Source organism: Fusarium oxysporum, chromosome 9, assembly GCF_000149955.1.
Source record: "Fusarium oxysporum f. sp. lycopersici 4287 chromosome 9, whole genome shotgun sequence".
NCBI lineage: Eukaryota > Fungi > Ascomycota > Sordariomycetes > Hypocreales > Nectriaceae > Fusarium > Fusarium oxysporum.
Window position 1 is genome coordinate 1,175,466 of NC_030994.1, and position 14,223 is coordinate 1,189,688.

At 48.4% G+C, this 14,223-nt stretch overlaps 7 protein-coding genes across 8 annotated transcripts; 3 read left to right on the forward strand and 4 right to left on the reverse strand.

The window, feature by feature from the left end:
* Positions 1-109: 109 nt before the first annotated feature.
* On the reverse strand, positions 110-820 carry FOXG_09275 (uncharacterized protein; the record flags this gene model as incomplete). The annotated part of the gene is made up of 2 exons (XM_018388358.1): positions 110-323; positions 375-820. The coding sequence occupies 2 exons, from the start codon at positions 818-820 to the stop codon at positions 110-112; spliced, it is 660 nt and encodes a 219-aa protein (XP_018246405.1).
* A 1,245-nt stretch (positions 821-2,065) lies between these two features.
* Positions 2,066-3,323, reverse strand: FOXG_09276 (uncharacterized protein). The gene is made up of 3 exons (XM_018388359.1): positions 3,213-3,323; positions 2,973-3,153; positions 2,066-2,920 (listed from the first exon to the last, which is right to left on the reverse strand). Exons 1-3 carry the CDS (start codon positions 3,228-3,230, stop codon positions 2,172-2,174), a joined length of 948 nt encoding a protein of 315 aa, XP_018246406.1. The 5' UTR covers positions 3,231-3,323; the 3' UTR covers positions 2,066-2,171.
* Positions 3,324-3,477: 154 nt separating this feature from the next.
* Positions 3,478-5,296, reverse strand: FOXG_09277 (uncharacterized protein). Of its 2 annotated transcripts, XM_018388361.1 has the most exons (2): positions 4,988-5,296; positions 3,478-4,933 (listed from the first exon to the last, which is right to left on the reverse strand). In XM_018388361.1, exons 1-2 carry the CDS (start codon positions 5,040-5,042, stop codon positions 3,804-3,806), a joined length of 1,185 nt encoding a protein of 394 aa, XP_018246408.1. In that variant the 5' UTR covers positions 5,043-5,296; the 3' UTR covers positions 3,478-3,803. The 2 variants fall into 2 exon arrangements, with proteins under 2 accessions (XP_018246408.1, XP_018246407.1); XM_018388360.1 differs by having other exon boundaries at positions 3,481-5,281.
* A 248-nt stretch (positions 5,297-5,544) lies between these two features.
* FOXG_09278 (succinate dehydrogenase [ubiquinone] iron-sulfur subunit, mitochondrial) lies at positions 5,545-7,759 on the forward strand. Its single transcript, XM_018388362.1, has 3 exons — positions 5,545-6,185; positions 6,256-6,407; positions 6,461-7,759. The coding sequence occupies exons 1-3, from the start codon at positions 5,828-5,830 to the stop codon at positions 6,785-6,787; spliced, it is 837 nt and encodes a 278-aa protein (XP_018246409.1). The 5' UTR covers positions 5,545-5,827; the 3' UTR covers positions 6,788-7,759.
* Positions 7,760-8,143: 384 nt separating this feature from the next.
* On the forward strand, positions 8,144-8,910 carry FOXG_20022 (uncharacterized protein). Its single transcript, XM_018400289.1, has 2 exons — positions 8,144-8,453; positions 8,515-8,910. Exons 1-2 carry the CDS (start codon positions 8,317-8,319, stop codon positions 8,669-8,671), a joined length of 294 nt encoding a protein of 97 aa, XP_018246410.1. The 5' UTR covers positions 8,144-8,316; the 3' UTR covers positions 8,672-8,910.
* On the reverse strand, positions 8,463-10,499 carry FOXG_09279 (uncharacterized protein). Its single transcript, XM_018388363.1, has 2 exons — positions 9,175-10,499; positions 8,463-9,125 (listed from the first exon to the last, which is right to left on the reverse strand). Exons 1-2 carry the CDS (start codon positions 10,336-10,338, stop codon positions 8,850-8,852), a joined length of 1,440 nt encoding a protein of 479 aa, XP_018246411.1. The 5' UTR covers positions 10,339-10,499; the 3' UTR covers positions 8,463-8,849.
* A 60-nt stretch (positions 10,500-10,559) lies between these two features.
* On the forward strand, positions 10,560-13,387 carry FOXG_09280 (alpha-1,3-glucosyltransferase). The gene is made up of 2 exons (XM_018388364.1): positions 10,560-10,934; positions 10,999-13,387. The coding sequence occupies exons 1-2, from the start codon at positions 10,595-10,597 to the stop codon at positions 12,543-12,545; spliced, it is 1,887 nt and encodes a 628-aa protein (XP_018246412.1). The 5' UTR covers positions 10,560-10,594; the 3' UTR covers positions 12,546-13,387.
* The last annotated feature ends 836 nt before the right edge of the window (positions 13,388-14,223 follow it).

Consider the following 14,223-nt stretch of genomic DNA (forward strand, 5'->3'; position numbering starts at 1 on the left):
TCAAACGCCATTCTTTTTCTGTCCCATGTTTTTCTAACCCTCAAGACCGACGCCCGACGCCTCATAAGCTTCTTGAACAAAAGGTTTCAGAAGTCTCAAACTTTGTCATCTAATCCTGCCAGGGGATAATCTCCCAGGTCTCGGCATTGTCCCGAATGATAAGTCGATGTTGATCAATCTTCCAGAATGCATACAAGGAGCGAGTTGCTCCAGCAGCCTTGCGATGAGCTGGGCCTGTACCACCCTTCTTGGCATCTTCCCGCGAACGCCAGACACAAGTCGCCAAGTTGGCCAATTCTGAGTCAGGTTCTCCAAACCAGTATCTGTTCGTGTCAATACAATAGACCCATGCAGAAGATGCACTTCCAACTTACTTCAGGAATCCACCACTCGCCACAGCCTCAGCATGCGCCCCCTTGTCGAGAACGCCAAGGTCAGCATATTCGGTCTCCTTCTTGATTCGTGATCGGAATGCCACGATATAGAACGATGTTGCTTTGAAGGGTTTTCCAGATTCGACCGCAAGACGTTTCACTTCTTCGATCACCTCTGGCCAGTTGAAGGATTCTGTGTATGGGGCTGTCGCATAGTCGTCGCGAAGAACTCGAAATTGACTCAAGGCTCGTGCGAGGAGCTCATTTTCATTGTCAAGAGTGTCAAGGTCAAGCAAATGCGCATGTTCCGTGTATGGTGATTGGATAAGATACCGGTGGTTGGCTGCGAGTTCCAGGCTGACTTCTCTCACTTCGACTTCGGCGGCTCTTTTTGAAAATACATCGAGTGACGATGCAGGAGCTGTTTGCACATCTACAGTTGCCATTGTGGGTTATTTGAGTTTTGCTGTGTGGTTGAGTATCGAGTGTGCAGTCAAGACAGTGAGATGATTTGGGTATCTCGATACACAATGGCAGAAGATGGAAGAGGAATATATGGAACTACGAGTCAGCGCGCGACGACAGCGACAGCGAGTCATCAGCAATTTATAGCACACGAAACATCTTTACAACCTCTTAGGCAATCAAGCCTTGAATAACGTGCTCAAATGACACCATCCGAGCCGGACGACGACAGTTACACATGTGGGTCGGTGAAGACTGCCAAAGGGTCTTTCTGCCGGTAGTTCTGGAAGTTACTTGCTTGTTAGTGCGGATGGTCGGGCGTCTCAAAAATGGCACTTCTCGAACTAGACCGGTCAAGACTTGTTGTCCGAGTCAGCCAGGCGTGCTATTTGAAAATCGGAGAATTCTGCAACTCGTTTTTGCTGGAATACTACAAACGGCTTCGCAGAATAACGAAGTCCACCGGAATTCTCGTTGTCTCTGAGAGATCCGGAATCTTGCATATCAGAGACATGTATCTATGGCGACTTCTCACCAAACCATGATGAAATGCCGGGATCGGCTACAAATAAAGAGCGAGATCCTTCCTTCACCGCCAGAAGAACGCTTCGTCAACCATTTCACCGGTTTCGGGCATCCTTGGAAGGACAAGGCGGAGAGTCGGAACAAAGAAGGAATTACACTTTATGTAACCAGGGGTCCTTGACAAAATGGCTGAGACTAACGCAGGCCAAACTGCAATGACATGTGCCTGCGGCTGGCGCTAAAAAAAAAAAATGGCCGACGGTACGACCCAACCGACCATCTTGAATTACTACTACACCATACAGATACAATACTACATATTCGAGGTCAGCCGAACACTTGACAAGAATGACTCTTTGTTGGCACTTACTCGTCAGATGATCGATTTACAAACTGCAGGCCAAAAAGACCGTCATAAACTCTCAGTCAAAGTCAACTCTTAGAGTTCTGAGAAGCTTCGTTTGCACGCATATTTTGAAGCAGCATAATTGGAGGACATGATCTTCGTTCTCATCGTGCCCTCTGGTTATAGTCTAACCCTATTGAAGACATAATCTGGCATTGTCGAATGAATTCTCTGGGTTACGAGTCTCCCTTGTCGCACACAACTTTCTGAAGACGTCAGAAGCCACGGGGATGTCGACATCCGATCTACGATCGTGCTCGTTGATCATTGTATAACTTCATAATTATTGTAATTGTGTGATATAATCCTTTGGGGTCTTTATGTCAGTCAATTGATATAGAAATCGCTAGAACATATGGTTGAATGTCTAATTGGTCTATCACAACTAATATCGCGCACCATCACAACGGACCATCGTCCTCCACATCTGTCTTTCCCCTTCTCAACCAAACTTTGGCCATCTCATACGACCCCAGATAGAGTCCACTCCCTAGCATCGTCCACCCAGATCGCAGAGCCGCACCCCGGAAGAATCCCCGCACTCCCCTCTCTTGGTAAACCTCCCTCGAGACAGTCCACGCCCCCTTCTTTGGTTGCTTTCCCTCCATCTTGGCTGCGACTTCGCTCTGGCCTTGTGTCGAATTCTCGCTCTGATTTCCGGCGCTCAACATCATCCTCGTCTTGACGACATCACTCGGTGTCGTTATGAAAGCAGCTATTGATCCCGCACTTCCGGCACTTAAACCCGTAGCGAGCCCCGTCTCGATCAGCCCCGGCTCCCTAGAACCGGAGCCTCGCGATTTCCAATATGTTGCTCGCACATGCTCGAATATAGGAAATTGAAGAGCTGTGAATGGTAAATTTCGTGCGACGAGTGCTGTGTAGCCTGTAAAAAGGCGTCGTGATACTCCATCACCGGTCAACTGACGGAATGCTTGTAAGGAGGTAGAAGATCCAGATCGTCCAACCCCATGACTGTCATTTTGCAACATCTGGGCATTTTGCTTGATGACCTCTGCTGGTGCGAGGACTAAGCAGGATGCCATCTCTGCCACACCTGAGGCTGCTGAGTGAACTAGAGGTTGTGGTAATGGCGTCGCATTGCCGATGATGCGTTTGGCGCTCTCATATGTCGAGAAGAATAGACCCGCTGTGAATTGTGTAAGCCAGCAATTCCTCATATTCCGTCTTCTATTACACACCTGCTGGAAGAGTAGCCAGGACTACACTTCCAATCCCTTGGTAGAGTCCTCGTACAGCCCATATGTTCTTTTTCGAGCTGTCAGAATATGTCTCGAGGTAGTCTTGACTCTGCAAACGAGTCTTGATGGTATCGAGAGGGTAGACCAAGACATCTACTGTAAATGCTGCAATAGCACCAGCCTATGAATGTGTGAGTAAGTGTATCATGATCAGAACCTTGATTATTTAGCCAGTCTTACAAAATATATTTCCGACATGTTTTCCCTCAGACGCCTGCTGCATGTATCGTGATGATGAATTTCTTCCAGGTTGGTACTGAAATATGGGCTCTCTTACACCATGAGCTGGTGATGTCATGGTTGTGTGCTTATATCCACTCTCGGATTACCCTGCACTTCAACTCATCATGGAAACATCTCGAGTCCACAGCATGTGAAAGACATAAAATAGCCTTGAATGAGCACATCACCATAGTTTTAATATTGTAGTCGGTGGGCTCCTTGTCATAGCTCATAAGTGATCCAATTTATCATAAGAACAACTACATATCGGTTTCAACATCGTACTCATCTTATCTGATGGACTCAAGTCTGATAATACAAATCAGAACTACTTTTAGAATTAAGAATGTATATGATCCCATCTCTTGACGCCAGCCCATATACAACCCCATGATTCAAGCAAGCCGGCGCTTCCCCTGCCGTCTATGTGACTTAATGACTCCAAAACGTCCCAAGATAATAAATCACCAAAATGCTTGCGTTCCCGTCTTTATAAGATGTCCTCTGCTCTATCATAAAATCGCGCCGTAAATCGAATAACAAAGGAAATCATAGCTTGCTCTTTACAGCGGGGGTCGTCTCGTTAACTACTGCCACCACGACACAAATATCGTCGACTTTGCCGCCGTGCCAGTTTTCTTGGGGGTAGTATTTGTGGACCTCCTTGGCGAATGGTCCATCAAGTTTTGTGTTGACGCTGGCTCGCTTGGCGGCTGTCACGATTTCCGTAGCGAGTGCGCTCTGGAGTGTAGCTGTTCGTTTGCCTTCGGAGGCTTCAGGGAACTCAACCAGAGGCTCTAGCGAATCCGCAACGCGCACACCACCAGCATCAGTCATTACCCAGGCGCCTGTGGATACCAGAACTCGACTGGCGATTCGTAGAATATCCTGGTTAAAGAGATTGTCTAGAACACCGTCGGTCGCAAGAACAAGAATATCGCCGTGACGGAGCGCGTGTTGGGTAACGTCAGCATCCCTGGGAAGGTCGCTAAGCTGAGCACCACCAAACGCTGCCATGCGAGCAGCAACGCTGGGAGGTACGAGAGATAGTTGGAAAGGAGTATTGAAGGCGTGTGTTTGAGGTTCGGAATATGTATGAACTCCATTGAGTCGAAGTTGCAAGAAGCCGGAATCACCAAGGTTCGCAACGTCCAGGTTTCCATCTGCTCCAGCAATAGCGACACACGCTGTGCTTCCGCCAGCGCGAAGACTGTTGTCGTTGCAGATTGCTTCGTATCCCTTCTGCATCAACTGTCTTGCTGTCAAGGGAGGCCCCGAGTTAGTCTGGTGTTCGTGGGCAGCCAATGCCATATAATCGCAAAATCCGTGTGAGAAATCAGCGGGATCGACACCGGAATCTACCCAGCCCCCAACACCATCAGCAACGCCAAAGGCTACTGACCCGGAGTCGTTGATCCGGCTGACAAAGAAGGCATCGTGCCCAGATTCGGGTCGAGCGGAAGGTCGACGGTTTCGAGGGGGTTGAATGCGATTGTATGGGTTGAAGTGGAAGACGTGAGTGGAGGGGTCGTATGGCCTGTCCTTGGCAATGAAGGAGGATGCGACATGGTAAGAGAATCGAGGAGCATCGGTCGAGGTGGAGTAGAGTCTGGAACGAGGGCACGAACTCATTGCGACATGAGGATAAGCACGGAGTCGGGAGCAGGATTGCGTGGAAGCTGGCACAGTTAGAATTGCGGATTGTCGAGTATTGTACGGGCAATGCGACCAACCCTTAGCAAGCGTTCGCAATGAAGCCGTAGCAAGTCGATTGTAGGGTGCAGCCATAGAGGGCAAGAAAGTGGATCGTCCAGAGACAAGAATTGATGCGAATAGTGACGGGCTGGAGCGAGGATCGGAGGAGGATTAAGATATTGGTGACGATGAAACTTTGATAGAAATTACAGAGAAATCATCTTTGCCAAGGAGATCGTAAGAGAAAAAATTGGTGTCATGAGAGAAGTGGGATCGTGAACGGAGAAACAAAGTTGTTGAGCGCCGATTTACCAACTTGTTATCTAATCTTGACTGGCCAAGCCCCTCCAATATCCTTTCACAACAACCAATTCCTCGGAACAAAGAGGCAAGCCACAAATACCTTGTCAAATTATGCAAGATAAAAGGAGGCGGTGCATGGTTCAAGCCACTGCATGCTTCTCCAATATTTCCCGGAATCTCATCTCCGCAATTATTGATACCCGCTGTTGATCCGCGATCTATATCCGCGAGGAAGTCACGTCACGTGGTTTCACGAGCGTTGTTCCTGCCGATTCCGAGACCAGCGAAGCCGAAGTTGACAATTCCAAATTTGTGATTGGCCAGAGGTCAGCCGTAGGTCCCAGTGTAAACTGCAATAACCGAGGAAGGTTTGCCAACCCAATACATGACGACGAGAATCCTCGATACGCCACCCTTTGCGAATAGACAATTCAACTCTATCGGAGGAGATTGCACAGCATTTCTTTCCTGTCAATTGTCTGACCACAGCTCCAACTAAACATTGCGAAGTTTGACTGTCCTTCTCCTCCGGTCCCAATCGCAATTGTACTTCCTCGATTCGATTATTCGACAAGATGGCTGCTCTTCGATCTTCTTCCCGACTTGTCGGAGCCTTCTCAAGAACGGCTGCTTTCCGACCTGGTGCTGTCTTCACTCGTTCTATGGCCTCAGTCAGCGAGCCTCCTAAAGACTCTGATGCCAACCTCAAGTCTTTCCAAATCTACCGATGGAACCCCGATACCCCCAGCGAGAAGCCTCGTCTTCAGACCTACACTCTGGACCTCAACAAGACTGGACCTATGATTCTTGATGCCCTCATCCGAATCAAGAACGAGCTCGACCCTACTCTGACCTTCCGACGAAGTTGCCGTGAGGGTATCTGCGGTAGCTGCGCTATGAACATCAACGGACAGAACACTCTTGCTTGCTTGTGTATGTACCCCTTCACCCGGGTCGCATGCGGCAAATCATATCGGAAATTGAAGTGCTAACGTATTTTCAGGCCGAATTCCCACTGAGGCTGCTTCCGACGTCAAGATCTACCCTCTTCCTCACACCTATGTCGTCAAGGACCTTGTCCCTGATTTGACACATTTCTACAAGCAGTACAAGAGCATTAAGCCCTACCTTCAGCGCGATACCCCTGCTGAAGACGTACGACCCCTTTCTCACTTACGGAATCTTACATTTACTGACCCAATTCTCAGGGCAAGGAGTACCGACAGACTAAGGAGGACCGCCGTAAGCTCGATGGTCTCTACGAGTGCATTCTCTGCGCCTGCTGCTCTACCTCATGCCCATCTTACTGGTGGAACTCTGAGGAGTACCTTGGCCCCGCTATCCTTCTCCAGTCTTACCGATGGCTCGCCGACTCTCGTGACGAGCGCACCGCCGAGCGAAAGACCAACCTCGAGAACTCGATGAGCCTGTACCGTTGCCACACCATTCTTAACTGTACACGAGCCTGTCCCAAGGGTCTTAACCCTGGCAAGGCCATTGCCGAGATCAAGAAGCAGATGGCTTTCGGCAACTAGATTAACAAAACTACGAATATGTCGCGAAAACGATGTGACGATTGGAGGGAGAAGCGAAGCATTTAAAGGGTTGTCGCAGAGCAAAATCTGCGTATGAGATTATTAGCACTTTAACCCTGTGTATAGGCTATGGATGGGAGTTCCACGCTGTGTTCTATAGCAAACTTGGCAATATTATTTTCTTGATCGTTCACCCCTGGTTCCTGTACTGTTATCAAGCTTCTTGTGTTCGTTCGGGCATGATTCTGTAAACTGACTTTAGCTACGCTCGCCAGCCCGACCTTACGATACCGTACTCTCAAGCGCCTCGAAAAGCCTGCCCGTGTTTAAGAAAGAGCACCATATACAGACCAATTGAGACTTAAGAACTCGGAAAATTGCTCGGCAGCTGCGATTCTGACCCTCCGCCCTGGCTGGCTCAGTTGCAATCGCTGATCGAGCCCCTGCTGAATTGTCTTCAAGCAAGGGCCATGCTGAACGTCGATACTTTTCAATTCGCCCTTAATCCTCGAGCTTCGAGTCGAAACTATCATTCTTCCTGAACTGGTTTCCCCCCTTCACACGACCTCTTGGCCTTCTCACCACTTATACAACACGAGTCTGTGGCATGAAGACAGCGAGTGCTGATCCCCAATGATCGACATACGTGACATGATCAACAAACAATGCTACGAGACACATTCCGTTAGCTCACAAGGATGAGAAAGACCGACAGTTTTCACATGAATTGGAGTAGGGGGTTGGTTGAAGCAGTGTACAGTACCTGCAGAGTGGCTTCGGGACGGTTTAGAGTGGCTTTTAATGATGGAACAACTTCATACAAAATGTGTATTTAGAGCAAGTGGATCAAGTTATGTACCGGGATATCCAATATGTGGCTTCGGAGAATTTTCAGACGTGAATCGTAACTATAATAGCCAGAAGCTTGTCTGAACCTTGCTTGCGTTCTTTTGGCATGTGCACGACTGTGGCCTTGAATTTCGAGGTGTTATTAAGATTCCTTACAACAGTGATAAACCTCCCTGCATCAAAAGATCCTTTCATCGAGCAGGGAATCATAGTCATTCTCGTCAAGACCATCTGACATGACAGGCGGCAGTAAGTGTATGAGCTCGTTGGTATGTTTGTGACGTTCGTTTTTTGTGAGCCAAGACAATATGTTCTGAAAAACGCCAGCACCTTGGTGTTTGGTACTTGATTTAAAGACAGCCTTAACTTTTTTTCCACGGCTACGTTACACATATTGAAGATCGCCATCATGTCTCACAACAACTGCCGGCCTGCGGAATGCTGAACCGTGTATACTAGCCATGATGCTCACTTTGAAGTAGATGGTAAAGTTAATGTTGACAAGAGTTTGAGTATTTGGTTCTATCATAGAAAATTGTTGATTGCATGGTAGGAGCTGAATACGTATAAAGTCTGGTAACTCCTACCTACAGCAGAAGACAAACCTTGATATCAACATCCACAATTTCACACCTCAAACTTTACACTTCACATCTTAACAAACTACCTAAAACATCATCATGTTCTTCAAAGCTATCATTAACGCTTCCGCTATCGCTGGCCTTGCTGCCGCGGTCCCCTTCAGCACCAACACCATAAGCGCCTGTCCCACCCTTTGCGTGGATGCTATTAATGACTGTGGTGTCATGTACGGAGGGTAAGTTAATCCAAATCCAAATATATCCGAGCGTAGAATATCATAGTTGCTAATTTACTAGATGCTATCCTATTTGCTCTCCTGAGCTGTATCCTACACCGCCGCCATGCACTCCTACCACACCAACTACTACACCTACCATCACCCCTATCACTCCAGACATTACCATCACTCTTATCACACCAACCCCTGATCCCATCACGAACTCAACTAGTTAAACGGGATGCTACTGATCCTGATTTCACTTGAGGTAGCAAGAGTATTGGCGATGGAACTGTTCTTCGCATTGGAAATCTGTACCTCTCAGGAAGATATCCTTACCTAGGCATTTGAGATTGTTGATTATCTAATTATACGACACGTTCTACTCTAAAACTACCTAAAACTTTCCCAGAACTAGTAGTAGGCATTGCCTGGTGTGCTTGGACTTCGTGAATAATCATCTACCGTTCCTGGGAACGCACCAACTGGTGCTGAAGGTCCACCCTTGACATCGTCATCTGAACTTAGGTCATCGACATATGTATCATCGTCTTCAGGCGGTGCGCGCATGGCTTCGAAAATATCCCTGTCCAGTGAGGGCACCTCGTAGGGCTTGAGCGTATGAATCTCTCGCCCCGACGGCATCTTGCTGAGGAGTGTGTTGATGGGGGGTATTGCTTGTGTGTTCATCTGGCACACATGTTAGCGAATACCATAGTATTCTTGATATAGTGCTTACCGTATCGTTAACTTTGTTCCACTTGGCATCGAGCATCTCTAGTACTCGAATCTCCTCCATCTTACCAGCATCACTTCCCCATGCAGACTCTTTATCCACACGTCGATCTTCGCGCTTTTCTGTGAAATCTTTCTTTAATCGACTGAAGCTTAGTCCCTTCTTGTTGTTGTCTTTGATTTCAACACCTAGCTCTGATAAGCCGGCACGAACCCATCCAATGCCATCTGCAACCTGGCCACCTATCTCGGCGTCGATTCCAAAGAAACGACAAGCGCGAGCTCGACATGTTCGGCGAAGATCTTCTAGATATTTCAGAAGAGCACTACTGATCTTATGCGAGCCAGAACCTGCTGTGCTGCATAGAGATGATGCTTTGGCTGCATGTTCTGAGGCTGCTAAACACAGCCGGGCATAAAGATGGGCACGAACTTTTGGAATCTCAGGGGCCTTGAACATCCACTCCTTGTCGTTCTTGTTCCGGTCCTGAGCGACTATTGCTGGATACGGATCGTCTTTAAGAACGGCTAGTAACGTAGCTTCAGCCAATGCTAGAGAACACAAGGCTCGAGCTGTTCCGGGAGCAACATCGGGACATGGAGGGGTAGCTGTAGCATGCTCTCCTCGACCTGCGAGATAGTCATACACGGAAGCAGCTTCGAGGAGACATTTTGTTGCGGTTGTGACTGCATTTGTTCGCTCTTGGGCCCCGAGAAACTCGCTACTCGTTGAATAAAGTGGTTGCAAGGCAGATCGAGCTATAAGAACATGAGAGAAGCCCAGAGTTGAAAGTACAAAGGCAATTTCATGTTCTAGAGATGAAATCTTGACTCTGGCTCTCTCACGTCCTGGGACGACTTCGCCAGATAAAGTTGGTCTCCATTCGATAGCCGGGGGCGTCTTTGGCGTGACGATAGCCAGACCCTTGTTACTTAGACCGTCGTCCACCGCTAGTAGGTATGGGATGTAGCCATTGACGCTGGAAATAACTGTGTTTAGATTTGAGACCTGAGAGCTTGGAGGAAGTCTCTTGTGCTTTTTCAGGGCATCTCGAACTACCCCGCGATATGTGCTGGCGTTGAGGGGCAGTGAAGGATGAGACTCGGAGCTGAAGCTTGATGAGAATGAGAAAGCCGAAGTCGTCGGGAGAATGAAAGGGAACGGCATTTTGAATTAGAAGAAAACAGGCCTCACTCTGAGGTTGAGTATAGCGAGATTTGCAGTAACAAAAAGAGTGAAGATCAAGTTTTGAGTTCAATTGTTTTGCCAAGCTCTTGGTCCAGACCTGACGATATCACCATACTGTGTGCGTATCAGCTGTTTACGCACTGCTCAAGTGACGTCTCTGGCTCCGGGGCTCGGAAGCTCCTTTTCGGCCGATGCTCAAATACAAGCTCCACCAAAATTTCCGGGGTCGCATTGAATGTCATTTAGAGCTTCGCTTCAGAGCTCCACGCACGCTCTCTCCTCCTTCATCAACCGAACCGCTCTTGTTAATGACGACTATCGCTATCTCGAGGTGACAATGGCTGGTCCTTCTCCGTCACCGCACAAGCCTCGTCGCAAGGCTAATACTAAGAAGCCTGGCAATGGCGGCAGCGAAAAGGCTCCTCGCACAGAAGCCCTAGTACGGGCGCCCGCGTTCCCTCTTGCGGCGTTTCTATGGCCTGCGCGGACTTCTTTGTCGCAATGGGAGGTTCTGCCTGTGATTCTCATGGTGGTTGGTCTTTTTCGATGGGCTGCTGGTTTGTGGGGATATTCTGGTAAGGATGGCCGCTCGAGTTGACCATCATGACACCTTTCGCTAACGAGGAGCTTGATTTGCAGGGTTCAGTAAACCGCCCATGTTTGGAGACTACGAAGCGCAGCGGCATTGGATGGAGGTCACGACACAGCTTCCCATATCGCAATGGTATTTCCACGATCTTCAATGGTGGGGTCTCGACTACCCTCCCCTGACGGCCTACCACAGCTGGCTTCTGGGCAAGATTGGCTCTCTCATCGATCCCTCGTGGTTCGCGCTCTTCACCTCTCGAGGAAACCAGGATTCCAACCTCAAGATCTTCATGAGGGCTACAGTCATTATCTCGGAGTACCTCATATACGTCCCAGCCGCCATTGTCTTCGTGCGACGATATAGCAGACTCCAAGGGGTTACCAACTGGACAGCATGGCTTGCGCTCGTCGCGATCCTAATGCAGCCTGCCACCATTCTTATCGACCATATTCACTTCCAGTACAACACCGTTATGCTCGGATTTGTCATGGCGAGCATGTCGAGTATGCTGGCTGAGCGCTACAAGTGGGCTGCTGTCTTCTTCGTCGGCGCGCTGGGATTCAAGCAGATGGCGCTGTATTATGCCTTCAGTGTCTTCTCGTATCTTCTCGGTCGCTGCGTTTACCCTCGACTTGACTTTACCAGGCTGTTCGGTATTGCTCTTGTCACAGCCGTTTCTTTTGCCATCCTAATCCTGCCTCTGGTTCTTGGCACACTCTATGACAAGAGCCAGGGCATCGATGCTCATGGAGATTCCAAGGATCCTCCTTCGCTTCCCTTATTTCCTCAGCTTGTCGAGATTCTAGACACTAAAGCCTTTTACTGGCCTATTGTGGAACAGTTGGTTCAGATGGTCCACCGTGTCTTCCCATTCGCGCGTGGTCTGTTCGAGGACAAGGTTGCCAACTTTTGGTGCGCTGCCAATGTCCTTATAAAACTCCGACAGTGGCCAACAGCTCTTCTTCAAAAAGCAGCTCTTGGTGCTACTCTTGGTTCGATTATCCCGCCTAACATTATCCTCTTCCTGCGACCACGAAAGTCCACACTTCCTTTGGCTTTTGCTGCCACAGCTTGGGGCTTCTTCCTGTTTAGCTACCAGGTGCACGAGAAGAGTGTCTTGCTTCCATTGATGCCCATGACCTTACTTCTGGCTGGAAAGCACGGGTTGAACAAGGACACACGAGCTTGGGTGGGCTTCGCCAACCTCTTGGGAGTCTGGACTATGTTCCCTTTGCTCAAACGGGTCGACCTGAGGATTCCATATGCGGTTTTGACCCTCCTCTGGTCCTACCTGCTTGGTCTCCCACCGACCTCTTTGAGCGCCTACTTCCAAGAAGGTCAAGCTGCCTGGTTGCAATGGGGTACAGCATTATTGCATCTGCTGTTCTATGTAGCCATGGGTGCGTGGCATGTTCTTGACACATTTGTAACACCTCCTGCTGATAAGCCTGACCTCTGGGTTGTGGCAAATGTTGGAGTTGGTGCTGCAGGTTTCATTATCTGTTATCTATGGTGCTTCTTTAAGCTTATCCAAGAGAGCGACCTACTGCCTGGAGGCTCAACAAGTAAGAAGGATAAAAAGAGCAAGACCTTGTAGAGAGGTTTTTTTTGTCGATAAAGATTTCAATACGATTTTGATTTGCCGTCATCTCTCCATCGTTGTCCAAACTGCTAAAGCGGGCTTGTTCAACTTGTGTCCGACTCTGTACCAGGCTATTCGTTAATGGGTGTAACTCTTTCGACACCCCATCTCGTCTATTGGATCAACCAACGTTGTTTTGGGACAGCAATTCCTTTAAAGAGCCATGGCAATAGTGGCTAGCCAAGGTCGAAGAGCAACGCTTGGTTGTCGACTGAGAAGATGCTTACACACGACTCAGCTAGTTGGACACAGGCGATGACAGCAATGAACACATTCTCACTCTGTCATTGACTTGGCAGCTTATGGGCAGACACAGCCGACACTACGTAGTATTTCTAGTTAGACAGCACAACCACTCTTGGGGCGATAAATTCTTGCCAAATTGACAATAATTATTCGGACTGGGGACGATACCACGAGACAGGAGACAGAAACGGCAGCATTCGACTTGCCATACTTCAATAAATCCATCTTGTATCGAGATATGGTAAGGTATCATACGTGTGGAACCATACTTGTATCTCGATTATGGTAGTTCAGTCAACCTATCGATTCTGCTTGGGTAGTCCTGCTTTCCAGCAGAGCACCGAAAAACACTGGTCCTCCAGGCGTCGAGGAGAATTGCGGGCTGTACTTGCTTGCAGAAAAAGCCTTGGCCAGATGACTGGATAGGAGGTTTGTATATTTTGGTCAAACTTACAAAATAGACGTAAGCTGAGATATTGTCCAAGATTGTTGTCCTTGCATTCAGTGAAAACAAGACCTGTTGATAGGTATGAGGTCAGAGAACACAGAAAGAGGGCAAAGATAATCCATCTTATGACATCGAATACAGGGCATCTTAGGCTGATTGCGAGCCATCAAGAACCGCTGATATTTCTTGCTGATACAGGCTGCAGGAACCGTTCCAACGTGACATCCTAGGCAAAAGAAGGATTGAAGAAGGGGCTTGAATCTCGAGTACGGCAGATGAAGGAGTTCTTCGGATGAATTCGACTCCCGTTCAAGGCGCAGTCCAGTACCATGGTGGTTTAGACACCGAGGCTGGGCTTGGAAGATGGCACTTTGATGCCTGAGAACACGGCCTCATCCTTCTTCGTATTAGAGATGATTGTGACAAGGCAAGTTCTAGGCCGTGATGAAGGATGACAAAGTGCTTAGTTAGATCTTGCTGTTGCATGGCCACCGAGAGCCTGTCATTGCCACAGCAGAGATTCTTTATCATGAGCCTCAGAGAATGTTCAGTTTCATGGTATCAGAGGCTGGAAGGCCTGAAGGAGCTGACTTTGCCAAGTGTCCAAGCAACCAAAACGCCTGAAATATGCATGTGCTTCCAACTGGGGTCTGATCCGATTTGAGAGCCTGGTCGAGATATTTGCAGATCTTTGCTGACACTAGGTCTCTTGGGGAAGCTGGGAGTCGTTCATTTGGAATTCCACATTCTACTTTGCCTCATCATCAGTGTCAGTCTTGGTAACCAGTAACAGAGAGCCAAGGGTTGATCATATCGGAATACGATGCACGCATGCGCTCTCAAGTCTGCAAGGTCGGGAATAAGATGCTGACTCTGGAAAGGTGTGAGAAGAGGCAAGATTCAAGACTCTTGGTTCTCTGGCCCATGAGGCAAAACAAC